The 24,140-nt window shown below is 51.4% G+C and overlaps 9 protein-coding genes across 9 annotated transcripts; 5 read left to right on the top strand and 4 right to left on the bottom strand.

Moving 5' to 3' along the window:
- Positions 1 to 895: 895 nt before the first annotated feature.
- P170DRAFT_358659 (mannose-ethanolamine phosphotransferase GPI13) lies at positions 896 to 4,187 on the top strand (the record flags this gene model as incomplete). The annotated part of the gene is made up of 2 exons (XM_024844307.1): positions 896 to 1,125; positions 1,202 to 4,187. The coding sequence occupies 2 exons, from the start codon at positions 896 to 898 to the stop codon at positions 4,185 to 4,187; spliced, it is 3,216 nt and encodes a 1,071-aa protein (XP_024704734.1).
- Positions 4,188 to 5,262: 1,075 nt separating this feature from the next.
- P170DRAFT_184158 (putative GTPase activating protein (Tsc2)) lies at positions 5,263 to 10,270 on the bottom strand. The gene is made up of 2 exons (XM_024842678.1): positions 10,232 to 10,270; positions 5,263 to 10,122 (listed from the first exon to the last, which is right to left on the bottom strand). The coding sequence occupies exon 2, from the start codon at positions 10,068 to 10,070 to the stop codon at positions 5,352 to 5,354; it is 4,719 nt and encodes a 1,572-aa protein (XP_024704733.1). The 5' UTR covers positions 10,071 to 10,122; positions 10,232 to 10,270; the 3' UTR covers positions 5,263 to 5,351.
- Positions 10,271 to 10,648: 378 nt separating this feature from the next.
- P170DRAFT_183992 (putative chromosome segregation protein Cse1) lies at positions 10,649 to 14,398 on the top strand. The gene is made up of 8 exons (XM_024842677.1): positions 10,649 to 10,922; positions 11,006 to 11,316; positions 11,390 to 11,560; positions 11,669 to 12,990; positions 13,047 to 13,129; positions 13,198 to 13,501; positions 13,558 to 13,737; positions 13,794 to 14,398. The coding sequence occupies exons 1-8, from the start codon at positions 10,853 to 10,855 to the stop codon at positions 14,236 to 14,238; spliced, it is 2,886 nt and encodes a 961-aa protein (XP_024704732.1). The 5' UTR covers positions 10,649 to 10,852; the 3' UTR covers positions 14,239 to 14,398.
- P170DRAFT_437006 (peptide chain release factor family protein) lies at positions 14,343 to 15,312 on the bottom strand. The gene is made up of 2 exons (XM_024849269.1): positions 14,902 to 15,312; positions 14,343 to 14,834 (listed from the first exon to the last, which is right to left on the bottom strand). The coding sequence occupies exons 1-2, from the start codon at positions 15,085 to 15,087 to the stop codon at positions 14,508 to 14,510; spliced, it is 513 nt and encodes a 170-aa protein (XP_024704731.1). The 5' UTR covers positions 15,088 to 15,312; the 3' UTR covers positions 14,343 to 14,507.
- Positions 15,313 to 16,254: 942 nt separating this feature from the next.
- P170DRAFT_356622 (serine palmitoyltransferase small subunit family protein) lies at positions 16,255 to 16,696 on the top strand (the record flags this gene model as incomplete). Its single annotated transcript, XM_024844165.1, has 2 exons — positions 16,255 to 16,372; positions 16,452 to 16,696. 2 exons carry the CDS (start codon positions 16,255 to 16,257, stop codon positions 16,694 to 16,696), a joined length of 363 nt encoding a protein of 120 aa, XP_024704730.1.
- A 524-nt stretch (positions 16,697 to 17,220) lies between these two features.
- P170DRAFT_437004 (uncharacterized protein) lies at positions 17,221 to 18,320 on the bottom strand. Its single transcript, XM_024849268.1, has 2 exons — positions 18,025 to 18,320; positions 17,221 to 17,964 (listed from the first exon to the last, which is right to left on the bottom strand). The coding sequence occupies exons 1-2, from the start codon at positions 18,073 to 18,075 to the stop codon at positions 17,719 to 17,721; spliced, it is 297 nt and encodes a 98-aa protein (XP_024704729.1). The 5' UTR covers positions 18,076 to 18,320; the 3' UTR covers positions 17,221 to 17,718.
- A 14-nt stretch (positions 18,321 to 18,334) lies between these two features.
- On the top strand, positions 18,335 to 19,692 carry P170DRAFT_509975 (dodecenoyl-CoA isomerase). Its single transcript, XM_024854731.1, has 2 exons — positions 18,335 to 18,898; positions 18,979 to 19,692. Exons 1-2 carry the CDS (start codon positions 18,708 to 18,710, stop codon positions 19,613 to 19,615), a joined length of 828 nt encoding a protein of 275 aa, XP_024704728.1. The 5' UTR covers positions 18,335 to 18,707; the 3' UTR covers positions 19,616 to 19,692.
- A 32-nt stretch (positions 19,693 to 19,724) lies between these two features.
- cdc123 (cell proliferation protein CDC123) lies at positions 19,725 to 21,223 on the bottom strand. The gene is made up of 2 exons (XM_024845676.1): positions 21,068 to 21,223; positions 19,725 to 21,007 (listed from the first exon to the last, which is right to left on the bottom strand). Exons 1-2 carry the CDS (start codon positions 21,199 to 21,201, stop codon positions 19,876 to 19,878), a joined length of 1,266 nt encoding a protein of 421 aa, XP_024704727.1. The 5' UTR covers positions 21,202 to 21,223; the 3' UTR covers positions 19,725 to 19,875.
- Positions 21,224 to 21,418: 195 nt separating this feature from the next.
- Positions 21,419 to 24,053, top strand: P170DRAFT_408663 (uncharacterized protein). The gene is made up of 3 exons (XM_024846741.1): positions 21,419 to 21,576; positions 21,634 to 21,803; positions 21,861 to 24,053. Exons 1-3 carry the CDS (start codon positions 21,434 to 21,436, stop codon positions 23,933 to 23,935), a joined length of 2,388 nt encoding a protein of 795 aa, XP_024704726.1. The 5' UTR covers positions 21,419 to 21,433; the 3' UTR covers positions 23,936 to 24,053.
- The last annotated feature ends 87 nt before the right edge of the window (positions 24,054 to 24,140 follow it).

The raw sequence follows: 24,140 nt of genomic DNA, 5'->3' as shown, positions 1-24,140 counted from the left end.
CGAGCGTGCCCAGGTCGGGACGACGCAGGTCTAGAGGTGGCATATGGAGCGGCCGCTCTACAAGGCGTAGCGGAAGACCCGGAAGGCCCGGAAGATGAGGTAGACGTACACTACGTCTGCTTTCCAAGGTCGCATAGGAACAATCAATATTCTGAACTTGACAGCTACCGAAAAGAGCCTTAGATCAGGGGTTTTTAGCTCCGGATGCAGACGTGCTGTTGGAGAAGGGCCTCCGTGTGATCCGGGAGTTTTCTTAGAGAGGAGAGAAAAGGGGAAGTGGGCTCAGATTGCTGGGACTAATCGTGCAGGAGCAGAATCTTTCCCCATCCTCAGTCACTACTGCTCTTTTCTTGTTGTTCGTAGTGTATTCCATGGCCTATACTTACCTAAGTACTTCCTCTTCGGCGTAAACAGTTGTCCCTTTTGAGACGAACCCCACACCCGTGCGGCGCCCGCCAATCAGCACACTAGAATCCGCCAGTTGGCTGCCGAAAACGCCGAATCCCCGACGTCACGGGGCTTTGGATTTGGGGACGTGCTCATTGCTTTTTTGTTCGCGCCCACAGCTTTCCCACTCGCCCTCAGCACCTGCGGCTTTCTTGCGTCTCAATTCCGGTTCATGTGCGCATTTGGGTTTCTCGCTGGGACAATGTCTGCGCTGTAAATCCAAGTGAACTCGCAGGTCATCAAGGTCTTTGGACTACTTGGATTTTTTTTTACTTTTTTTTCTTCTGGAGGAAGCGATCAATTTCGCCCGCCTCCTGTCCCCTTTTCTTTGTCTCTTTTCTTTGTATCCAATTGCTTCTCCAGCGCGAGAGGCCCCTTGTCCAGTCATCCAGTCACTCATTAGATGAGCAGCTCTTTGACAGCTTAGGAATATTTCCTCCCCTCCGTGATGGTTTCGGCAACAAGCCCGGGGCCGGGCCATGGAAGCCCCAAGCCCAACGCCTCTCCTCGAACTTCGTCGCCGCAAGCCTCGGAGCGCAATGACACCCGAAAAGGACCCATGCCGAAGATGCTGTCAGGGGGGAAGGGGAGCAATCTGCAGGAGGCGCGAAACAATCTTTTGGAAACGGAATTTAAGCTCAAACACTTCGGTCTGCTGGGTGTGCTAGCATGGATCCTGTGAGATACTACTGCAAATGCTGCAGCCCATTGCAGTCTGGAAAGAGGCAATGCTAATGGACCTGGTCCCATGTAGGCTCCTACACGTTGCTGGGATTTACTTCTTCACCAAAGGTTTCCTTCTGACGCGGACGGTTCTCGAAAATAAGTCGTCTTGCGACCTGCTTCCGTTCGACGGTGCGCTACCAAATGCAAAGGCGGGCAAGGGAGGCGATGGATGCTGGCACCAGAAATCTTTCGACAAGGCTATTGTCATCATCATCGATGCTCTGCGGTACGACTTTACGGTCCCGTTCGCCCCGAGCCCGGAGAGTGAGGAAGCAAATTTGTTCCACGATAATATCCCCGTTCTGCATGAAACAGCTGTCAACACACCGGAGAACGCTTTCTTGCTACCTTTCATAGCCGATCCCCCCACCACAACGCTGCAGCGCCTGAAGGGCCTTACGACCGGGACTCTGCCGACTTTCGTGGACGCTGGCTCAAATTTCGCTGGGACGGCAATTGATGAAGACAACATCGTCGCACAGCTTCGCGCCGCCGGCAAGAACCTGGTTCAGCTCGGCGATGACACATGGCACTCTATTTTCCCGGGTTACTTCGACGCCAACCTTACCAGGCCGTTTGACTCGTTCAATGTGTGGGATCTGCATACTGTTGACAATGGCGTGAATGAGAATTTGTTCCCTCTCTTAAACCCGGCAAACTCTACCAAGTGGGACGTTGTTTTCGGTCATTACTTGGGCGTCGACCATGCCGGCCATCGCTACGGCCCGGACCATCCGGCCATGGCTGCCAAGCTCAGACAGATGGATCAAGTCATCCGGGAGCTCATTGCTAAGATTGACGACAACACCCTTTTGGTAGTGATGGGAGATCACGGAATGGACTCGAAAGGCGATCACGGAGGCGAATCAAACGATGAAGTAGATGCGGCCCTATGGATGTATTCGAAGCAAAAGAAGTTTGGCCGCACGAGCCCGGACACTGCCCTACCGCCAAAGTACGCGCGAGAACGGTTTGTCCCGCAGATCGATCTTGTTCCGACGCTCTCGCTTCTCCTTGGTATGCCGATTCCCTTCAACAACTTGGGTTCCCCGATTGAAGAGGCTTTCGCTGGACCTGGCGGAAATGACTGGAAGAATCTTTTGACCGTCAACCGCCTGACTTCCGCCCAAATCAAACGGTATCAGCATGAATATGCGCTGTCTCGGGGAGCCAACGATGGCCAAGAATTCCTTTCACTGAAACTCTGGGAAACTGCGGAAGCTGAGTGGAAAAACCTCCCGAGATTTGGCAAGTCAAATGAGGGCACATTGCGTCCTGTCTACGATTCTTTCAGGCTCTACCAGCGAAGCACTCTTGACATCTGCCGCAGCCTTTGGGCCAAGTTTGATGTACCGAGTATGATCCAGGGTGTTTCAATACTCTTCGGGGGAATAGTCTTGCTTGTGTTTTATGCGCGAGGCTTGAAAGTGGATCGGACAGAGCTTACCAATTCTTTGCTATCATCCGCTGGAGTTGGCTCTGCGGTTGGTGCTGTTATAGGTGCATGTGTGGCCGTCTCAGGCGTGATGGAAACCCCGTTGGTCGAGGCGTCAGCCCTGTTCGCTGCTGCAGGAAGCATCGCTAGTGCTTCGTGGTCAATGTTCATTAAACCGGAGCGCTTGGTGCTTCCCCTACCTAACTCTTTGTGGGGATGGCTCGCTGTCATCTTTACCGTCTCCCAGTCAGTTGGTTTTGCATCTAACTCATACACCATATGGGAGGATGAGATTCTTCTCTTTTTCCTCTCCACTTTTGGTGTGCTTGCCGGTGTGTCATCCATGCGGCAGAAGTCAACCACCGACAGGGTCTTGGGTGTTTACCATTCAATTCTCTTCATCGTCCTCGGAAGAATTGCCTCGTTGTCTCGCCTTTGTCGTGAGGAACAGATGCCGTTTTGCCGCTCGACATACTACGCCTCCTCTACCTCCTCCACTTCTGCTCCTTGGCACCTTGCCATCCCATTTATCGTCACGCTGGTTCTCCCCACAGTCGTGAAGTCCTTCTACGTGGGATCGAAGTCCTACGAAGGTGCGGCCTCTCTGTGGATTGGGGTTGGCTTCCGGTTGGGCCTCTTTGTTACCTCCGTTTTCTGGGTCCTGGAGGACGCAGACGATGGTGAGTGGCTTTCACTGAGCAAAGAGACCCTGAAGTCGATTAGAGTATTTGTCGCACAGCTTGTTCTGGCTCTTGCATTCGCAGCTGGAACGACTGCGTACATTTACTCGAAGCCGTGCATCAGCATCAGCATCACCAAAGGCAACTCTGAATCCGACACGCAAGCTGCCCCCACGCCTGCACAGCAACAGCCAAGGACCACCGTCACAATCCTGGGCTTTGGCAACGTTTACGGAACGCGGTTCTTCCTCCTCGTCGTTAACTTCTGTTTAGGCATTGCTCTCCTGCAAAAGCCCATGGGACAAGGCGCCATTGGCTTGCTCCTCTGGCAGATCCTTTCGCTGCTTGAAATCCTCGACACGAACGCACTGGTCATGGGCAACTCGGCCATCGGTCCCATTGTCCTCGCCCTTCTCGGCTCTTTCTACTACTTCAAGACCGGCCACCAAGCAGTCCTCAGCAGCATCCAATGGAAGACGGCCTTCATCCCGCTCTCATCTGTCAAATACCCCTGGTCCCCCATCCTCGTGGTCCTGAACACCTTCGGTGCGCAGATCCTCACCGCCGTCGCCGTTCCTCTCACTGTCCTCTGGAAGCGGCCCCTACAACTCACCGACCAGTCCGGGTCCCCCTCGAAAGCCTCCAACCCTGCCATCAAGATCCTCTCCAGCGTCATCCAAGCGGCTTGCACCTACCTCCTCTACTTCGCCACCATCAACCTGGCCACCACCATGTGGGCTGGTCACCTCCGTCGCCATCTCATGCTCTACCGCATCTTTTGCCCCCGTTTCATGATGGGTGCAGCCGTTCTCGGTGTCGTGGACATCGTCCTCATCTTATTCTCCGTGGCCGGCGTCCGGTTCAGCACCCTGAGCGTTGGTGAAATCTTCGGATGGTAAACTGTCGGAGACATAAGAGGGGGAAGGAAGGAGTTACTCGAATCAATCGACAAATCCGATCTAAATCGAGCCCTCCCAGTGTTCCATGAAAAAGCGGAATCACAATGAACAACCATTGGCCCGCAACATAATACAAACCGGAAAAAACAGCGAATAGAACCGACCATGAGATGAAATCCGGTCTATTCCAAGGTTCTTCTGAACCTGTTTTCACCAACCCTACTAACCGGCCTTTACCTTACCCTAACCAATCCTGCATACCTGATTTTTAGTTCTTCGATATGTATAAAGTGACTCGAGAGAGACAAAAGATTCCTATGAGATATACCGACCTCCTATCTGTCTTGTATGTAATGACTTGTCGAGTTGCATGTATACGTATGTCTGTACATACCTTCGTTTTTCTTCCCTTTCCTGTCGTTTTCCATTTATTTTATACTTTTTTTTATTAGTTTTTGCATAGGCACGGATGGCATGGTCTGAGCGAGCGACGTTGACTGGCTCAATGGGTGGGATTTTCAAAAAGGACGTGTTTTTATCTGGTTGACTTGACCTGCTTCACCTCATTTAATGGATTTCATATCTGCATTCAATACGCGGGAAAAAAAAATGAAATAAAAGCAATAAGAAGCCTAGGAGAAAGTTCATTGAAGACACCTGATACTCTTAAAGTACAGTACACGCTTAAAGTAGATCAGTGATGCATGCATTAGGTCTTGATAGTTGGGTGTTGTTTGCAGTCGCCACCAGGAGTTATGTTTTTCATGGTCATAAGAGAAGCAAAAGATGAAAAAAGAATACCACGCCATTTTAGGGGCCCCATGGGATCTGTGAGAGGAGTAGACCAAAGAGAGAAGAAAAACAAATTTTGGTTGCCGAAATTTTGGAAGAACAAGAAACTTTTGCACAAGAAGGCACACACGCACACGTAAAGGGGGTATTGACACAGGCTGGAAAGTGCAAGATAGGGTAAGATATACATTCATTCGTAAGTGAACAAGTCGGAAGCATAAAGAAAAAGAAAATAAAAATCAGAACTTTTTCCCCCTCCATCTCCCATGTCTGTCTTGAGAATTATTTCCATTTTGAATAATGGTCAGTTTCAAACACTTTTTTAACTTCATAGGGTAGTCCGGGGTCTGGAAATCTTGTTTCGGAGTTCTTTCAACGGCCCCAGCGAGAGAAGTCTAGATTTTGAAGAATATTAGCATCTGCAGAGGCATTCCAGTCGGTAGCAAAATCTGCTCTCGTAGACGGTGTGCGGGTAGGCAATTCCTCAGAGTATATATTGGCTTTCGTGTTGCGACGTTGGCTGGGATAAGCACCTTCTGTGCCTTCGGGGTTCTGAGACTGGGATCCTAGCGCGCGTTCACGCAGTCGCTTGATTTCTCGCAGCCGGTTTCGCCAAGATGAGACATGCTCGCCTTCCTGGCTATTCCACACAAGGGAAAACACGGAAGCGTTCAAGGCAAGGAAACGAACGAATGCCGCGAGGTTCTTTCCAGAGATGACCTTGGGCGCGGCCGCAGGCGATATTTCAGGAAACCCTGGCTTGCTTATGACTTGCACGTAATAAAAGAGATTGTCGAAATAAGCAGGGCCCATATTGGTAACCTTGCAGTCATTGGCGATTCGGCACACGGGGCTGATAACAATATTGACAAAGTTGAACTGTGAAGGGATCGTGTCAAAATTAAACGGGAGATTAGACCGGTTGAAGATAATGTTGACAAAGTCATTTCCGATATGACGTTTTTTATTGACGCACGAGGGGTCGTTGTCAAAACTAGTCGGCATCATGGTGGCAACATGATAGACAATTTCTGTAACCCGATCACGCCAGGCATAGGTAAATTCGCCATCCATGTCGGCGTGCAATCCCTGGGTATTGAACTGCGCTCCCTGGAGTGGAACCTTTGTCCCAAGCCCCGACAGGAAATGCTCGTAATCCGGACTGCCGCTCGTATTGGAAAGAATCTCGGCTTCTGCTGTTTGGCCATTGCCTATGTACAGAACCCCGATTTTGTGCCCATCCACAATGTCATTCCGATCGAATGTGCTGAGGGCACGGCGCGTAATGTCGTCTTCAAGAAGTGGGATGGGCTGCATTGAGGTGGGCGTAGGGAATGCTGTAGTGGTCATTTGGAGCATCACATGGCTGGGAAGAATGGCAGTGCGCATGTCGTCAGAATGAATATGGGCTTCGGGAGTTGGAGGGACCTGGTGAGGGAGAACAGGCGCAGTCCGCTGCTGGTACATGGCATAGGTGGTGCCGGATGCCTGCCTTTTGGTGATTTGGGTCAAGCCCGACACTCCAGCAGTCTCCACCGTGATGATGCTCATTCCAACCACCCACGACTTCTTCATGACAGGCCCATCTGCTGGGGATGGAGGAAAGGTTGAGTATGGAATGGTTTCGCCCAAGTCCGTGAACGCGACCCGCTGCATCAGGTCAAGGAAAACCTGACTCTGCTCTTCTACCATCTCCTTGCCATGTTCATCTCTGAAGATGAGTCGACTGGTTATCCAGTTGACATGATTGGCTCGATCTTGCAATTTCAGTGACAAGAACCAGAAGACCATGACATGGTGCGTGAGAGTATAGATGTATCTTGACATGCCGTCTTGCAGAGAGGGATCGGGAACTTCAGCAGGAAGAGCCGTGGTTTCGCGCATTCCATTTCCGAGTCTTGCAGACACCTGCGTGGTGGTTCGAGTGGGTGACTCGGAGGTTTTAAACCGCTGCTCCCTGGATGTCTGCAAAAAGCGAATACAAACGCCAAACACCGTGCGAATCTCTTCTTCCCGCAAATTGATGTATACATCGGGAAGCCGCGCAAGTAGTGCGAGAAATTCGAGGATATGAACGGCAAGATTGGACATGGTGATCACTTTGGACATTTTGTCAAGAATTCCATTCAAAGACTTGGTCACAGAAAGTGGGATTTCGTGACAACAGACGGAGAGGGCGTGGATGCACCCCCGAGAAGTGCCTCCCCAAGACCCGATGATTCCCAGCATGAATGCGCGAACGAGTTCGTCTTCTTCACTTTTAGCGAAAAACTCATGGTAGCTAATTAGTGCACACAGGGACTCGAAAATGTACCCTGCAACGTCTGTCTTTTTCACGCCAGTCGATGGAGGCGGCTCCCGGAATTTGTCATTTTTGACCTGATCACACAAAATACTGCGGAGTAGTTTTATAGGTGGGATTGCATTGGTGAAAAAGTCTCGGTTACGGAGCTGAGGCCCAAGATGGGTAAGGACATAGCTGTAAATATCCCAATTACCCTCTGTCTGTAGCAGTTGTATGACGGCTTCCAGCCAAATGTTGGCTTTCAACGCGATCTTTTGGGTGGGTTCCGCCTCAGCGTAGCTTGACGTGTCGGACGTCGCATATGCGTAAACGAAGGGACTCGACTCATCCGGAGGCTCTTCAGGCAGGACCTGGGACGAGGCATAAGTCCAAACCGGTGGGGTCAATTTCGACGTACGCATGCTGGCCACCGTATTGCGCGCAGTGGAACGAGAGGACAGGCTGGCTGGGTCATGGATTGAGAGCCTTCCCTGGGCTGGCGGGCGCAAATGATCACTACCAGTACTGTGTTCTGTGCTTTGATCCTCAAAGGTATGCGCTTTCGCGCCGACGTCCGGATTCCGACCCGAAATGCCCATGATGAAATCATTTTCCGAAGTAGATATGACTGATATGGAACCCGAGGAGTCACATCGAAGCCTGAAGAGCAGTTTGAGCACAGTCAATCGCGAGTCCACCGGCCGTTCTGGTGATTTGGATATCTCCTGAAGAGCGTCAAAGACCACAACTGCTTTGGTGGCGGAAAGGTTCAAGCACCGCAGAAACATCTTTACCAAGCCAACGGAACAGACATTGGCTAATGATAGCTCCAGGACACTGCCTAATGAAGGGCGCTGAGGTGGTAATGTGGAAGGCTCGGTTCCGTGCTGCAGTCCGTCTTTACCTAAATCCTTATTCATCGGTGAACTGATGGTGTCCACCAAAAATTTGAAAGTAGAATCATCCCGAACAAGGATGGAGATGTCCACAGCAAATGAGACTAGTGTCTCCAGAAACATGATGTCGTCCTCCAAAGCGAAGCTCTCAAACATGAGGTCCAGGAGCCCTTGTTCCATGAATTGGACCAGGGATTCATAATCCGAGAAAGCCTCTTTGACTGTTTCGAGAGCGAGAATGCGGATGTCGGAAGGTTTGGTACGGGAGCGGATGAAACAGCGGATCAGTCTTTGGCAATGTTGCACCCAATTTGGATTGCCAGGGAAGCAAAGCCTCTCGGTCCTTACTGTGTTGAGAACGAGCTCAGCCTGGGGAGGCTCCACCTGCTGACAGATATTCATCAGGAAGCGAGTAAGCTCCAATTTCTGCTGTCTGTTGATACGCTCCCAGAGAGATTCAATGGCGGAGGCAATTTGGATGATGCTGGCCAAGATGCTCGGTCTGGCGTCCTCGACAACGCTGCCCCTCGGGTGAGGAACTGAAGCGCTAGGCGTTGTGGTGTAACATTCATCCTCGTCAACAACTCTAAGTGAACACAGAATCATAAGGTTGACGAACCCTGCCCAGTTTCTTTCCAGGGCTACGTCTGCAAAGTCCCCATCCAGCACGTTCAGACACAACTCGAGAATATCCGCCTCCAATCTACCATCGTCCTTTTTGTTTACTCTGGGCTGTTGTAGGACGGCCTGAAGAGAGTCCGTTAGTCGGTCAAAATCGAGCTGTGGGATTCCGTCTTGGCCGTGAGCCCGAATAAGATCCGTGAAAACGTGTACCGATCCACGCAAGACTCCTTCAGAAGAGTCGGACAAGAATGAGTACAGGGCGTCCATCATGTTAGTCTGTTTTTTGGACTTGGCTAAATTTCGAACGGCTCTTGCCGTGGGGCCCGACAGTGATTTGACAGAGGCATGGATGCTGCACAAGACTTCCAGCATCGGGGTGAAACTTCCATCCGGTACGTCCGCATATAGAATTATGGCGTCGAAAACGGCCAGCGAGTTTTTAATGTCGGCGGCAACAGTGGTCTTTTTGCAAACAATAAAGATTTGCTCCAGCAATCGTTCGACCTCTTCACTACTAGGAGGGCTCCGTTGCAGAGTGATCAGATCCACCGCGAACTGCAGCAAGTCGTCTAATACGGTATCGTCATAGCCCAGGCCATTGGCCCGGCCGACCCTCGACTTCCGCGCCTTTAGCCGAACGGTCGAGATGAGTTCATATAGCGGGATTATACAGGATGAAATGATAGGGAGAAGGGATGAGTTGGTGAACTCTAGCTTTCTGCCGTGGTCCGATAATGATATCAGGGACTGAACACGCGCGGGTATAACGTCAGGTTCGGATGAACTAGAAATCGATTCGAAAACGGCGCGCCTTGCGGCTGGTGACAGATCCTGGCGCGATGCGATGGCTTCCATCAACACCGAGCCACTCCGGCGAGCTTCTGTCGAGCTGACATGGTGAATAAGGTAGGAGCCGGCCTCCCACAGCAGAAGCGATTGTTCTGGAGATAGCCATTGGAGTGATTTTGCTGCTTGTTCGGCTTCATCAATGGCCTGACCTAGGTTCTGTCTCTGGGTGATGATCCTGAGCGATGTTTCGAAGTCCGGCGCACCAGAAGTGTCCGAAGAGCTCGAAACGACGCTGCCACGATGCATTGAGTCGAATCCAAATGAGATCAAATTGCTCCTGCGTCCATCTGAAGTCTGCGACAAGGAATCACTGCTATCTTTCAAGGAGACCGGAGAAAGCGATTTGGGCCGCGAAACGCCTAGAGATTTGAAAACGTCTGCGAAACTCGATGTGCTGTGTTTATAGTTGGAGGTTGATGAAGCATCGTCAGAAGACATGCGTCCCAGTGGACGGAGGTGACGAATAAAGTTGGGCCGGAGGATTATATAGCTGCCCGGTAAGAGACCCAGTTAGCAAGACCCTCCATAGGAAGCTGCGAGCCCTAGCCACCTGTGAAACAGGTCCAACGACTGACGTATCCAAGCAAAGGCGCACATACCATCAATAGGTTAATCACAGAAGCTCATGTTCCTTAACGGCTCCTGGAACGTGTATTGAGGGTCTTCCTCAGATAAGGCCGGTGACAGATGCGACAAGTCGGGTTTCAATGGACAACCAGAGCATTAGGGCTAGGCACAAAAGGTCTCTTCAGAAAGCAGGAATGAAGCCAGCCACAGGCAAAGCTGAGGAAAACCTCCGAAACCAGGACTTCCCAGGGCCGACGGAGAGAGAGCCGATGGGACGATAGTTGGAGATACGGCGAAGGTGTGCCAAGACACTTTTCCCCTCAGAGCATCGACGACGATGATCTGGCGGAGGCTCGGATGCCGGTTCTTCCGGTGCCGTCACCTGATGGGCAGAATCACCCCGCGGACATGGCTTCACCGCCTGGGAATTGTTGCAAAGCAACCGCCAAACAAACTGCCAGTCCAGGAATCAAGCTCTCACGGCTTTTTCCAACGAGGGCACTGGTATTCAACGGTTTGTCGGAATCCTGCCCACAGCAGCCCAGTTTTCTCTTTGACACTTTACCCTTTCCCTTCTATAACACTCTTACCCTCCTACATACAGTATCGTGCATATTTGATTCCTGCACTTCTTCTACTCGCCCCGCTCCAAAATGGCCGATAACCTGGGAGCTGTTGCACAGCTCCTTGAAGCAAGTTTGGATCCGAGACAAAACAAGCAAGGTACGCTCATCGCATTCTGATACAGCTTAGCAGCATGGTTCAATGTACACTCTGAACTCCATTGCTAATGGTGATCTCTCAAGCCGAACTCGCTCTTCGCCAGGAAGAAAAAAAGCCTGGCTACTCTTTGCAGCTTCTACAGATCACGGCATCTGCAGCCTATCCCTACAATACCCGCCTTGCTAGTGCACTATGCTTCAAGAACTTTATCAAGTGGAACTGGACGGACGAGGACGGAAACTACAAACTCCAGGAGAATGAGGTCACAACGATCAAACAAGAACTCATCAGCCTGATGATTTCGGTCCCGGCGGGTATTCAGACTCAGCTGGGAGAAGCTGTCAGTGTGATTGCTGACAGTGATTTCTGGGAGAGATGGGACACACTTGTGGATGTGAGCTACCTTATCCCCTTTGGTACCTGTGGTGCTTTGATCACCTTGGGCGTTGGTTAACAACTTTTCAAAGGACCTTGTTTCAAGACTTCAACCCGCCAACCCTGCTGCAAACATCGGTGTCCTACAAGTCGCACATTCTATTTTCAAACGGTGGAGGCCTTTGTTCCGGTCGGACGCACTCTATATCGAAATCAACCATGTTGTTGAGAAATTCGGAGCCCCCTTCCTGAATCTGTTTGAGGTAAGTTCCCCCAGTGAACGGACCTGTTTGCTTTCATCTTTCCGTTTTACAGCATTCAAAGTGGTCATAAAGCGAATTGCAAATATGCATGATACTAATTCTCTATAGCAATTGAACAATTTCATTGAGCAGAACAAGTCCAACAAAGAAAACCTCGCCCAAGGATTTGCGCAGCTAAACTTGATGATCAAGTTGCTCTATGACCTTTCTTGTCACGATCTCCCCCCTGTTTTCGAAGATCAAATTGCCGGGATAGCTGGTCTTTTGCTCAAGTATCTCACCTACGACAACCAGTTGCTGGTGACTGATGATGATACTGAAGCCGGTCCGTTGGAATTTGCGCGCGCTGCCATTTTCCAGGTCCTGACTCTGTATGTGCAGAGATATCAAGACGATTTCAAACCCTACATTGGTGATTTCGTTCAGAGCTCTTGGAATTTCTTGACCACCATTGGCCAAGAAACCAAGTATGACATTTTGGTCAGCAGAGCTTTGCAGTTCCTCACTTCGGTTGCTGCTATGCCTGAGCATGCAATGGTCTTCCAAGACGAGAACACTCTCAAACAAATCATTGAGAAGGTCATTCTGCCTAATGTGAGCCTTCGTGAATCGGACGAGGAGCTCTTTGAAGATGAGCCGATTGAATTCATCCGTCGAGATCTGGAAGGCTCGGACAGTGACACGAGACGGCGAGCTGCCACCGACTTCCTGCGGAAACTGGCCGAGAAGTTCGAAGAGAGCGTCACCAGAGTTGTTTTGCAGTATATTGAGCATTACCTCACCGAGTACACCAAGGACGCGTCGAACTGGAAAGCCAAGGACACTGCCACCTATCTTTTCTCCGCCATTGCAGCGAAGGGAATTGCCACTGCCAGCCATGGTATCACTGCTACAAACAACTTGATCAGCATCACCGATTACTTCCAGAAACATCTTGCTGCGGATCTGGTTGGAGGGGACAGTGTGCACCCTATCCTTAACGTGGATGCTATCAAGTACCTTTACGTGTTCCGAAGCATCATCACCAAGGAACAATGGCAGGAGGTGCTTCCGCTTTTGGTCAACCAGCTTGCCTCCTCCAATTACATTGTCTACAGTTACGCAGCAATTGCCGTCGAAAGAGCGCTTTACCTCGGTGATAGCCAAGGCCAGCCGATCATCGCTCCCAGCACCATTACACCTCTGGCTAAAGACCTGCTGCAGCACATCTTCTCGTTGATCCAGAAGGACCCTGCTCCTCAGAAGATCCAGGAGAATGAATTTTTGATGCGATGTGCCATGCGGGTGCTTATAGTCATCAAGGAGGGTGTGGTACCGCACACGGACGTCGTGCTGGAGCATTTGATCAACATCACGCAGATCATCAGCAGCAACCCCAGCAACCCCAAATTCTATTACTACCACTTTGAAGCCCTGGGTGCCTTCATTCGGTAAGTAAAATCCTCTCCCCCTCCACGGCAAGATAGAACTCCGTTAACGTGATTAGATTTGCTGCACCTTCCAACCCCGATAAACTTGAGCAAGCCCTTTACCCTCCTTTCGCCGGAATTCTCCAAGGGGATGTACAAGGTAGGACCCAAATATGATCAAAGACCAAAGTCATCGAAAACTCACAATTTTTTCTTTTTTTACCTTAGAATTTATGCCCTACATCTTCCAGCTTTTCGCGGCTCTTCTGGAAGCCAACCCATCGGGGACGTTGCCCAACTATTACCAGAATTTGATCGCCCCCATCCTCATGCCCGTCATGTGGGATTCGAAGGGCAACACTCCCGCCCTTGTGCGGCTGTTGTCGTCCATCATTGGCCGTGGCTCGCAGTTCATCATTGAGAACCAGCAGATTGAACCTATCCTGGGTATCTTCCAAAAGCTTCTCTCATCCAGGGCAAACGAAAGCTACGGATTTGATCTTTTGGAATCTGTCGTCGCAAACTTCCCGCCGTGAGTCAAATACGTAACCTCGAAATCATCTGGACATCGCTAATATGTTGGTGTAGGACTGCCCTGGAGCAATACTTCGTCTCGATCATGCAGGTGATTCTTATGAAACTCGAAAACAACAAGACCGAAAGCCTCCTACTTCGATTTGTTCGCTTCTATCACTTCATCTCTGCGCAGGAGGAGAAGGGCTATAGTGCCGATTTCGTGATTCAAGTTTTCGACAAGGTCCAACCGACGTACGTACCATCAACTTCCCTTTTTTGGCCCCGTGGGCGTAACTGACATGATCAAGCTTGTTCACCCCGATCTACTTGAATGTTATCCTTCCTGAAACGCAGAAGCTCGCCCGTCCCTTGGATCGCAAAACCGCTGTCCTGTCTTTCACCAAGACGCTCGCCAACTCGGATGCCTTTGCCAACCGGTACAAGAAGGGGTGGGGCTTCACTTGCGAAGCTTTGCTGAAGCTTTTGGAGCTCCCTCCTCTCCCGGCTGGAAAGGACGACCTCATTGCCGAGCACGATGTCGAAGACATGGCATTCGGAGTTGGGTATACGGCACTTAACACCGTACGAGTTCAGACTCGGGACCCTTGGCCGGAAACGGGAGCCGATCTCAAGGCCTGGGTTGGCCAATACTTGAAAGCAGCGGACAAGAGAACCAACGGACAGATCTCTCAATTTGCCCAGGAGCGTTTACAAGACCAGCTCAAGGCATTGCTCGGCAGTTACATCGCATGAGCGAAACCCGCGTGAATGGCCTGGATATTTGGTGGTACAACGGTTGAGTCGAGAGAGCACGTTTAAAAAAGAAAGAGGGGGCGAGGAGGAAAAAAAATTACATGTCCTTATGAACCTTGCTTAGATGACATTGAAATGTCCAATTCCGTGTTATGTACAAGATAATCTATTTTACACTAAATCTTCATTCATCGCACCTTTAAGACGCCATAGGTGGATGTTCTTAAGTTCCAAGTTTTGATGCAGAGACGACGAAGATTCGGGCCTTTTTAAGAGTGATTGGAAGGCGCCTCTTCCCCATCCGACTTCGACTTGTCGTGATGGTGTTCCTTATCGGCACCTTCGCCTTCCTCCTGCGGGTCTGCCAACTCGCGGTATTTCCTGCGAGCTTTCTTTACCTTACTGGCCTTCTTCTTCCGCGCCTGCTCGGCCTTGAGAGACAGTCGGCTCTGATCCCCGCTCTGCAGCTGCTCCACCCTGTCGGCCAGAAGTTGGCGCGCAATCTTCTCATTTTGGGAGCGCGAGCGAGTCGCCTGCGACTTGACCACAATGCCAGTGGGCTTATGAATCAACTGGACGGCGGAATTTGTTTTGTTCTAGATGACGGGAGTCAGCTCGATCGCTGAAGGGAGATGAAAAGAGGGCAAGGTCGGGGACCGCTACAATTTTCTGACCGCCAGGGCCGGAACCCTTGAGGTATGACACGGTCAGATCGGCATCCTCGATCTTTAACCGAGAAGGAAGGGGTTTTGAGCCGAGAGAAAACGCGGACAGAGAGAAGGGCCTAATTGGAGTGACTGGTCTCACGCTTGCCCACAGGACCCGGGCGAGGGGGCAGGACCGCAGCATTATTGATTACGGTTCCTGCTGCCCTGCCGGCTCTACGAAGTATGACCGAGTTTCTGGCCTGAGGCAGCGCGGGTCTTTAGTCGGTCCGACTATCGTCTGGTCTCATGTGATTGGTTGAATCCCGTTGATTAGTAAGTCAATTAGAAACATCGTCCAATCCTTGCGAATGTTTCCAACTTCTCGCTGTTTTGTTTGTGGTCAATCTCGGCGTGAACCCCGTCTCCGTATGATCGGACAGTCAATGCCTTCGGAGGAGGTTATATCATCGCTGGCGAATCGGCTGATGAATCTTGCTCGGTGATAAGCAAGATCTTCGCGATGGATCCTTCGATGATACGAGAAAGGCGCCAAGCATCGGGCTGACGTACGCGTATTGAGGTTCGCCATCTCACGTCATGTTGAGGCCAAGTGACAGATCAGGCACAGCATTTGTTGGGGTTGACTGGCATTTTTTGGCGGCGTCGACCCGGCCGAGGCCCCTCGTCCTTTTTGCCGGGGAATTGAACTGAGCCCTCTATCTCAGTGGGTGGGAGAACGGCCGGATCTCTGGACCCTGACGAGGTGGAACCGTTTCTCCTTCGTACTCGCATGCGCAGCCACTTTGAAACATGGTCGAGATCTGGTGGGAGGCCCGCGCAACTTTGTCGCAACCTATCTATTCTTAGTTGACTGTCACTTGTCCTGAATAAAATTCCTCTTTTTATCTCCCCTTGCGGATTGACCTGTCTTGGCTTTCAATCTGAATCATTTATTTTCTTATCTTGTCGCTGCTGTCTCTCTGTCGATCTCCACCCGCACTTTTTTTTTTTTTTTTTTTTTTTTTTTTTGCCTCTCTTGATCACCGGAATTGAAACTTTTCCAGTTTCCATCTTTGTGATTTCATCTCTCGACTCCTTCTGATAGATGATGGAAGTTTGAAACGAGAGAATCCCCCAACCCACTCCACACTGGCCTTCTGAAATCCCGTGCGACCTGCCGCCTTTCCCCCCCTTTCGGCCGCCTCCTATTCTGCGGACTGCGGAGCAGACGTAACCTGCGCTAGAACTTGTCCGACCCCCCGAAGAAAAGATACCGATCTCACAAAGACCATCCCTCTCACCACTTTCAGGCCGTCAAATCTCCCTCTCCCTTTCTATCGCGCACTTATACCTCATTCTTGTGTGAATCATGGCGTTTCTACTCTGGGTCGCAAGCTCCTTGGTCCGTTGGATCCGATTGAAGATCTACCAGTATGAAGTGACATTCGCCGTCTACATGCTTACCCCCACGGAAAAGTTCATCTTTAGTATGTCCCCCGATCCTACAAAATTGGGATCATGGATCCTTTGATCATGTAGAGGTGCTAACCATCGTGGCAATGACAGATTCCCTTCTTCTTACCCTCCTCTCCATGATCTTGACCGGCATCGTTGTCTATCTCCCCGACCATATCCGATCCATCTACAGTCACTTGTACTACTACTGGGCCGGCGAACGTCCCTTCATCACCAGCAACCTTCCTTCCATCAGTTCGGTCTTCCGCGAAAGTGGAACACAAGCCCTGGAAGTGATGTACGAAACCGCCAAAAATGCTGCTGCGACGGGAACCGAGCCAATGGCTGAGTTGTAAAGTCCCGTGTCCTTGGGAGCAGCGACGGAGTAGCTACCGTTGTTATAACCGGGTGACCTGGCTTTTCCTCTCTTCGCGACACTATCGAGGCTTTCGTTTTCTGTTGAGGTCGTGAAATTATCGGCATACCGCTTTCGTCATCTACAATACGTCCGCGTTGCATTATCGAATAATATCTGGCCACAAGCTTCGCTGTGTCGCTGCGGTTCCTTCACGAGTGGCCTTGACAGATTCATCTTTACGGAGTTTGAGCGATACGTCTTCATTTTCGAGCAGGCCGGCGCATCTAGGAGTTTTCGATCTATCGCACTAATTTGTCCTTCTAACCCATCAGGTTCGTCCTACGTGTAGCATACATCTTTCTGTGTTTTAATTGTTACGATGGAATTCTTCAAGACATCCGTGGCATGGATATGACTCTGATTCTGGCTTTGTGTTTCTATTTTTTACCCTCTGTTTGATTTGAATTTCGGTCCTCCGTTTTCTTGGGTTGTGGACCAGGCTGCATTCCCTTGAACTGGGCTGTGCTTGTGTCACGGAAGCTGTCGGATGGCGGAAACTCACCGGTGCCCCTTTTGACAACCAGTAAAGGAGCCGAGTCGGGGCAGATTGTGTCGTTTGAACATAAGATATGTCGGTACATATTCACTAGTATGAAAATAAATATACATGTAATTTACCTAATCCTGAAGAAAACCAAATCAACCCGTCAACTCCTGCCATGCTCAGAGAAGAGTGTTGTACATAAAACAATCAAAAAGGTCGTACATATGAAGCCACCGCAAAACAGGAAGCCAATCCTGACCAACTTTTCACCGCATGTTGCACAGATGGAGTTACTCTGGACCCCGCAGAGTAACCCTCGAAAATTCCCTTTCGAATTCCTTCTCAATCTGCGTAACCGTTGTTCCCAACGAATCCTCCGCCGGCCATTCACAGACATGTGGGTAGCCAAATCCAAACCTGTGCCGTAACACACACAGAAGCCAACTTAACCCACATCTACCATTTGTTGGGGGCATTCATTCCGAGTTCTGCGCATTAGCAGCAGCCTGTGCCTCGGCCTGCGCCTGTGCTTGCCGTCTCTGGCGTTTCACCGCGTCGACCGTTCGCATGCGCGATAGCTCAGCGTCGATCTCCTCCCTCTCCAGAGGGATCTTGTGCGATTGTTCGGTGGTAGGCCAGAAGCCGGGGACGGTGAAACGTTCGTCCAGGTTCGTTCCAAAATAGTACATCCATCCGATGGGGAAGATAATATACATGCCGAACTGCGGTGTCGTCGGGTTAGTCGGGTGTTTTGCGAGGCTGGGTTGTGCTGAAGGACTTACCTTGAAGACTTCGAGGTTTCCCCCTTGGAGTCTGCGGAGGATGGAGGACATTGTGTGTGGTTGGTGGTGGTGGCTACGGAGTAGGTAGGTAGGTAGATATGGAGGCGAAAGGTGGGATGATGTGCGCGGGATTTCTGCGATCGGGACCCGATATTCCGTAGACGACGCCTCTTATTGCGTTGAGGGAGAGCAAGCCCGGTATGGCAATGGAGATGAAAGGACCGGCAGGTAATTTATAGACCGAGTCTGTCGATGAGACTGTTTGTAGACCGACGCTTAATTCTAGAATCCCGAAGGGCAGCAAATTGATTAATCACGGAGCTTCTGACAGGCCGGCGACCTGCAAACCGCACAAACAGCGCCACGTGCCGCTCACCTGACTGCAGTCCCGTGACCTGCAGCGGGCCTCGGCTTGTTCGGACCGTCGGCCTCCCCGCAATTCGCAGCAGTTCGCTCCAGCTGCCGGATTACTATTTCTCTCCCTTTCGAAGCCTATTTATGTACGAGAGATTGCGGGTCAATCTCTTTCGCCCTCTTTTCCATTCCAATTGAGATCGCATTGCGAACGACTCATCAGTATCCACTCTAATCTGCTAAAGTTGCGGGCTAATCATCTCCAATTATCCAACCCGGCACTTTTCATACTTCGTGCGGAGTAACATTTCCACTCTTAATCTACAACCATGGCCAGCGAGGATCTCATCACCGTCACTTACCAGGACCGAGTGGCCATCATCACCCTCAACCGTCCTGATAAGCTCAATGCCCTCAACATAGATCTCTACTACCTTCTCGGAGAACGGCTCCGGGAAGTCGACAAGAGGGACGACATCTTCATCACCGTGCTGACCGGCACGGGGCGATTCTTCTCAGCGTAAGAACCCACCCAATCCCGCTGACTCAATCCCATCATGCAAACCATACCCCCCTATCTAACAAATCCCACCCATCCAGCGGCGCAGACGTAACCTCGACCCGCCCCGGCGGCAGCCTGGACAGCAACGCGCGGCGCGAGATCGTGCGCGGGTTCGTCTCCAACAACTTCGACATCACACGGACGTTCGCGCACCACTCCAAGATCCTGGTCGCGGCGCTCAACGGGCCGGCAGTAGGCCTGTCCGCCGCGCTCGTCGCCCTCTCCGACTTCGTGTACGCCGCGCCGCACACCTTCCTCCTGACGCCGTTCTCGTCGCTCGGGCTCGTCGCGGAGGGCGGCAGCTCGCGGGCGTTCGTGGAGCGGCTCGGCATCGCCAAGGCCAACGAGGCCCTGATCATGAGCAAGCGCATCACCTGCGACGAGCTGGTGGCGACCGGGTTCGTGAACAAGGTGATTGCGGCGCCCTCGGGCCGGCAGGAGGATTCGACGGGGTTCCTGGCGAAGGTGCTGGAGGAGGTGGAGGATCGGTTGGGTACGCATCTGAGCCAGTCGAGTTTGCTGAAGATCAAGGAGTTGATTCGGCGGCCGGAGCGGGAGGTTCTGGATCGCCAGAATGGGATCGAGGTGTTTGCTGGGTTGGAGCGGTTCTTGAGTGGTGGGCCGCAGGAGGAGTTTAGGCGGTTGGCTTCGGGGGAGAAGAAACATAAGTTGTAATTTTTTTAACGAAAATTATTTTTCTGTATAACTGGGTTGGAACACTGATTAGTTCCTTCCACGGAGGCCGAATTGTAAGAGCATTGATGACACTTATAATGCTTTTTGTCGTCTCCTACGGCAAGTTTAAGTGTGAATGAATGCAAGGAAATAACTTTTTCAATTCCTTCTCTGAACCTCGATAAACGCCCTTCATGCAAACGCTCTATTTTTAACCCTTGAACGTACTCCGAAACCCATGAAACGTAGCAATCTGTCCATTATCGTCCACCCTCACTATCTGAGTCGGACTCCTGTGTCTGCTTGGCCAGAATGTCCTGCCACTTCCCCAGGAACTCACTCATACCGCCCGGGCCAGTCATTGAAGCTTCAACCACCTCCTTGGGCAGCTTACTGGCGGAGTACTGGGGTGTCGTAAAAGCGTAGGCCTCCGGGTCATCCCGTTTTACAAGTCGAAACTCAGGAAGGAATGGGTTGTCGTCGTCGAATTCGTCTTCAAGATCCTCTTCCGATTCTGACTCGGAGTCGGATTCCCCGGCCGCTCCAGTATCCAAGATGGTAGGGTTGTTTCCATTCAGAGACAGACGAACGAATTGCTCTTCGGCACCGTCCTCTTCCTGGATGCCGATGGGATCTTTCATCTGTAAGATTTCCAACCAGCCGAACAGTAGCGGATCGGTTCTTTCAGCCCATGGGTTGATGTCCACAAGCCAGGCGCGCTGGTGGGGAGGCGGGAGGTATACGTCGAAGACAAAGTTAGGGTCGGGGAAAGTATCCTTCAGTTTCTCGTCGAAAAACGCCTGGATCCGAGATCGGAGGGAGTCACGCATGGGAAAGAGGAAGTCGAAGTGGTTTTGATCACGCTGGCAAATACAAAGGAGCACGCGATTGCGCACGAAGCATCGGAACTCGAGCGACGGGTTGAAGTTGACATATTTGCGAAGGACGAGATGATAGGGGACTTCGGGAGGGCTGGCGTCGGACGATGAAGAGTCTGTGGAGTCGGCGACACAACCGTCGAAAGGGTACTCCAAGTCGTGCGTGACAAAATCGCTGCTTTTGAGGAGAAGATACACGTCGTTCGGTGTGCGACACTGCAGATCATTCGTTGCTGACATCCACGAGGCGTCCTTCGGTGCGCTCCAATTCAATTTGGGGGTCACAATGCCTCCGAACTCCGAGATGGTAGACTTGACTTGCGCGTGGATCTCCTTCCATTCTGTTGACGGGTCTGGCTCTTCCTCTGCGGAGTCGTCGGAATAAGCGTCGAGTTTGTCATCGTCCGTCGGTTGGATATCTTCTGGTGGCAACACGATGCCGTCGGCACGGAGGTAGGAAACAAACGAGGTAGTCAAAGGTAAGGCGCGAGACTTGGGGGTGAATGTGCGATAGCTATCAAGACATCACTCGGTTAGCAATACACTCACGGCGCAGGATTACGAATAAACATACCGAGGTTGCCAGCTATGAAAAGAGCAGTTTAGGATATGCGAGTGAGTGACCGGAGGGAAAGGCAGGCTCGTCAGCTGCTCCTGCTCCGTCGCGGAGTCTGACGGAGGCTGTGAATCCGACTCGGGGTGAGGCATGATGGCGACTGATGGAGAGAAGTGGATGAGGGGCAAGAGAGAGAAAGTCCGCGGGGGTCTTTTTTTTCTGCGGCGATGAGTCAAGACCCGATAAGGAATGGTCGATACCGCCATGACGAGGCGGTACCGTTACAACCACGTGCTGCCTCAGGCACCGGCTGCGGTCCGTCAGTGATCGACCGGCATTCCGCATCGTTGGCCTCTTTCCTCCGCATCCTGCCTCCCTGTCACCATGGCATCCGACGGCCCTGACCCGCAAGCCCTCAAGACATGGCAGGATGCCTTCCAATATCCAATTCCGACCGTGCGCCGCGTGGAGCAGGAGCTCCGGCGCGACATCGCGAGTAACAAGGAGAAGCTCCGCGCTCTAGTTGGGTATGCCCGGTCAGCCTCATGTCTGTAGCTCATCGCTGACGCTCAATGCGCCTTTAGGACGAGGTATCGAGAATTGGTTGGGACCGCAGAAACGATTGTTTCCATGAACCGCGAGATACAAAATGTGGATGCGACATTGGCCGACATTGGACAGCGATGCAACCCCCGATTGATGGAGAAGAAGTTTACACATTTCCATCAGATCAAAGGTGATGTCAGAGATAAAGGTATGGGAATATTGGGTCATTGTTATCCTTCCATTCAAAAGCTGATGGGCTCTCCAGATTCAGCAAAGCGCTCGTTAAGCGCTCAACTTGCTCTGCTTCAACGCTGTGCGGCCTCCATCTCGCAACTCCTAAGGCGCCGTGGTTCCCTATCGTTAATGGCCAAGCTTACGGTTGTTTCTCGGCTTCTACACAACACGATTTCCCAGCAAAAATCGGTCCCTCCGTTCTTAGAGAACCTGCGCAACCAGATAGCCTCACTCCAGCACACACTTATACGGAGGATAGATAAGCGCCTTGCTTCGGCCACATCAACGGCTGATGAGATTATTGAGGCTTTAGTGGCTTACTGCCTGGCTACCAAGTCTTCTTCAGACGATGCTATACGCCGTTTCCATCAAGTCCGCTTGGACCATATTGGGAGTCAGCTGGAATCTCAAGATGCATCGGGAGAGCACGTTTTGAACGCGCTACGGTTATATGTGCGAACGCTTCAATCAACTAGGGTCCTACTCTCCCGCCGTTTATCCGATGCTTTGGGGAAATTGAAAGCACGGCCCATCCTGGCCGATCCGGATATTCGGGGGCTCGATGATCTAGGTCTCGATGTCTTGGGCCGCTGGGTGGCCGCGGATGTCAGCAATTTTACTCCTTGGATCAAGTTGAGTGAATGCTCTAAGAGTGACGCCGAAAAGCTTATTAAGCAATGGTCCAAGCAAGCATTTGGCAGGTTTGTCGACGGATGCCAGAAAGCCCTGACGAACTGGCTGGGCTTCTCGAGCCTACTTTCACTTCGTGAAAAGACGGTGGAGCTATGGCTGTCCTCCTGGGGTTCAACTCCTACACACTCATCCTTACAGGTTTTGGAGGGTCTTCGGACCGTTTTCAACGAGCGACTCAGGCAAATTCTGTCCGATCAAGCTAAATCTCTGAACACCTTGGGTCATACTGTTGCGTCTGTGCTGTCGAGCTGGGACAATCGAGAGCACATGGTGTCTCACTCACTCTGGGACCATGAACTGATGTCTCTGGACTATTCAAATGGTGCTTCTGCTTTTAAACAAACGATTGCGGATAGGCTTCTTGGCCGGGATGAGGATATATCCGATGTTCTCAAGATATACCAGGACTGGCTCTCGCTGATCGAGGGTTCCAGACAGTCTGTCGATGAATTGCGACGAGTGCGCTGGACAGACATTTTGGACGAAAGCGAGGACGGAGATGTTGATATCGATGCTACCGCCACTCTGAATGAAGATGATCCTCAATTACTACGGGAAGCGCTTGAGTCCGCTGTCAGAACAGCCTTTGATGATCTCGACTCTTCCTTCAATGGTATATTTAAGGAATTCGGAGCCTCACCCCAGAGCGGCAAAGCTGCATTTATGTTAAAGCTTATCAGACTGGTGCGGCGCGATCTCCCAACGGATTTCCATGACAGCAAGTTTGTCCTCTCGAAGGACATTGTCCCACAGTTGCAGGCGTTGCTTGCCAACGAAGTGCTGAAGCAAACGCAGCCATTACGGCTGATAGCGGGCTCGGTGGCCAAAGCTCCAAGAGTGCCAGGTCGGACGCTTTGGGAGGGCGATCCAGAATCCCCTGTCCAGCCATCTCCATCTACATTCAAGTTTTTGCGCCGACTCGTCGAGTCCATGGATGGACAAGGCCCAGGTATCTGGGATATCTCCACCATCAATGTGCTCAAAGGTAGTACGCAGACAGAACTGTCCAAAACCATCACCTCTGCTCTCGAGGCCCTGAGTCCTTCGTCAAGTGCCACCGACGGAGATGCTGTGAAAGACTCATCGGAAAGCACAGACGCGGACAAGGATGAGGACAATGAAACATCCGAGAAAACTGGCCAAGAAAAGCCGGAATCTGAGAAAACTAGCGAAACTGAGGTTCAAAACCTGAATGACTGGAAGCTCCAGCTATACTTTGACGCCGCCTATTTGAAGAATGCGTTGGCGTCCAAGGACCAGGAAAGTGAGGAATTCAAGGCTTCTATTGCCAAGCTCAGTAATGAGGTTGCATCTAGCCCGAAATCTGTCAAGTTTATGGACCATGCTGCTTCCGAATATTGGAAACGCACCCAATTGTTGCTGGGGCTTTTGGCAGTGGGCGCCGAGAAATAGCTTGTCAGGCCTGGGTCTGGAAGGTTCAGGGTGGTCTCTACTGTGATAGCACTATAGAGCTGTACATTATTTGGAGGATTGTATATAGAACACAAAAGAGCTACGTTGCGCATTTGCCATCAGTATATGTTGATTCCTCAGGCCGCCGTGGGAATTCCGCGGGGGATCCTCACCGCCCACGTCACGTTTCCGGCCGCCGTGACGA

This window comes from Aspergillus steynii (assembly GCF_002849105.1).
Source record: "Aspergillus steynii IBT 23096 chromosome Unknown P170scaffold_4, whole genome shotgun sequence".
Taxonomy (NCBI): domain Eukaryota; kingdom Fungi; phylum Ascomycota; class Eurotiomycetes; order Eurotiales; family Aspergillaceae; genus Aspergillus; species Aspergillus steynii.
Note: the sequence above shows the minus strand (reverse complement) of the source record. Positions and strands in the feature narration are given on the sequence as shown.

What these genes read in the sequence shown, in the direction of transcription:
- P170DRAFT_184158 (XM_024842678.1), bottom strand. Translation starts at nt 10,070, where the DNA reads ATGTCTTCTGACGATGCTTCATCAACCTCCAACTATAAACACAGCACA.
- P170DRAFT_183992 (XM_024842677.1), top strand. Translation starts at nt 10,853, where the DNA reads ATGGCCGATAACCTGGGAGCTGTTGCACAGCTCCTTGAAGCAAGTTTG. An exon ending in CCTTCCTGAATCTGTTTGAG is followed by an intron (nt 11,561 to 11,668) that starts GTAAGTTCCCCC and finishes AATTCTCTATAG; the next exon opens with CAATTGAACAATTTCATTGA. An exon ending in GTCGTCGCAAACTTCCCGCC is followed by an intron (nt 13,502 to 13,557) that starts GTGAGTCAAATA and finishes ATGTTGGTGTAG; the next exon opens with GACTGCCCTGGAGCAATACT.
- P170DRAFT_437006 (XM_024849269.1), bottom strand. Translation starts at nt 15,087, where the DNA reads ATGCTGCGGTCCTGCCCCCTCGCCCGGGTCCTGTGGGCAAGCGTGAGA. An exon ending in GCCCTGGCGGTCAGAAAATT is followed by an intron (nt 14,835 to 14,901) that starts GTAGCGGTCCCC and finishes CCCGTCATCTAG; the next exon opens with AACAAAACAAATTCCGCCGT.
- P170DRAFT_437004 (XM_024849268.1), bottom strand. Translation starts at nt 18,075, where the DNA reads ATGTCCTCCATCCTCCGCAGACTCCAAGGGGGAAACCTCGAAGTCTTC. An exon ending in GAAACCTCGAAGTCTTCAAG is followed by an intron (nt 17,965 to 18,024) that starts GTAAGTCCTTCA and finishes ACGACACCGCAG; the next exon opens with TTCGGCATGTATATTATCTT.
- P170DRAFT_509975 (XM_024854731.1), top strand. Translation starts at nt 18,708, where the DNA reads ATGGCCAGCGAGGATCTCATCACCGTCACTTACCAGGACCGAGTGGCC. An exon ending in ACGGGGCGATTCTTCTCAGC is followed by an intron (nt 18,899 to 18,978) that starts GTAAGAACCCAC and finishes CCACCCATCCAG; the next exon opens with CGGCGCAGACGTAACCTCGA.
- cdc123 (XM_024845676.1), bottom strand. Translation starts at nt 21,201, where the DNA reads ATGCCTCACCCCGAGTCGGATTCACAGCCTCCGTCAGACTCCGCGACG. An exon ending in TTTCATAGCTGGCAACCTCG is followed by an intron (nt 21,008 to 21,067) that starts GTATGTTTATTC and finishes ATGTCTTGATAG; the next exon opens with CTATCGCACATTCACCCCCA.
- P170DRAFT_408663 (XM_024846741.1), top strand. Translation starts at nt 21,434, where the DNA reads ATGGCATCCGACGGCCCTGACCCGCAAGCCCTCAAGACATGGCAGGAT. An exon ending in AAGCTCCGCGCTCTAGTTGG is followed by an intron (nt 21,577 to 21,633) that starts GTATGCCCGGTC and finishes ATGCGCCTTTAG; the next exon opens with GACGAGGTATCGAGAATTGG. An exon ending in AGGTGATGTCAGAGATAAAG is followed by an intron (nt 21,804 to 21,860) that starts GTATGGGAATAT and finishes TGGGCTCTCCAG; the next exon opens with ATTCAGCAAAGCGCTCGTTA.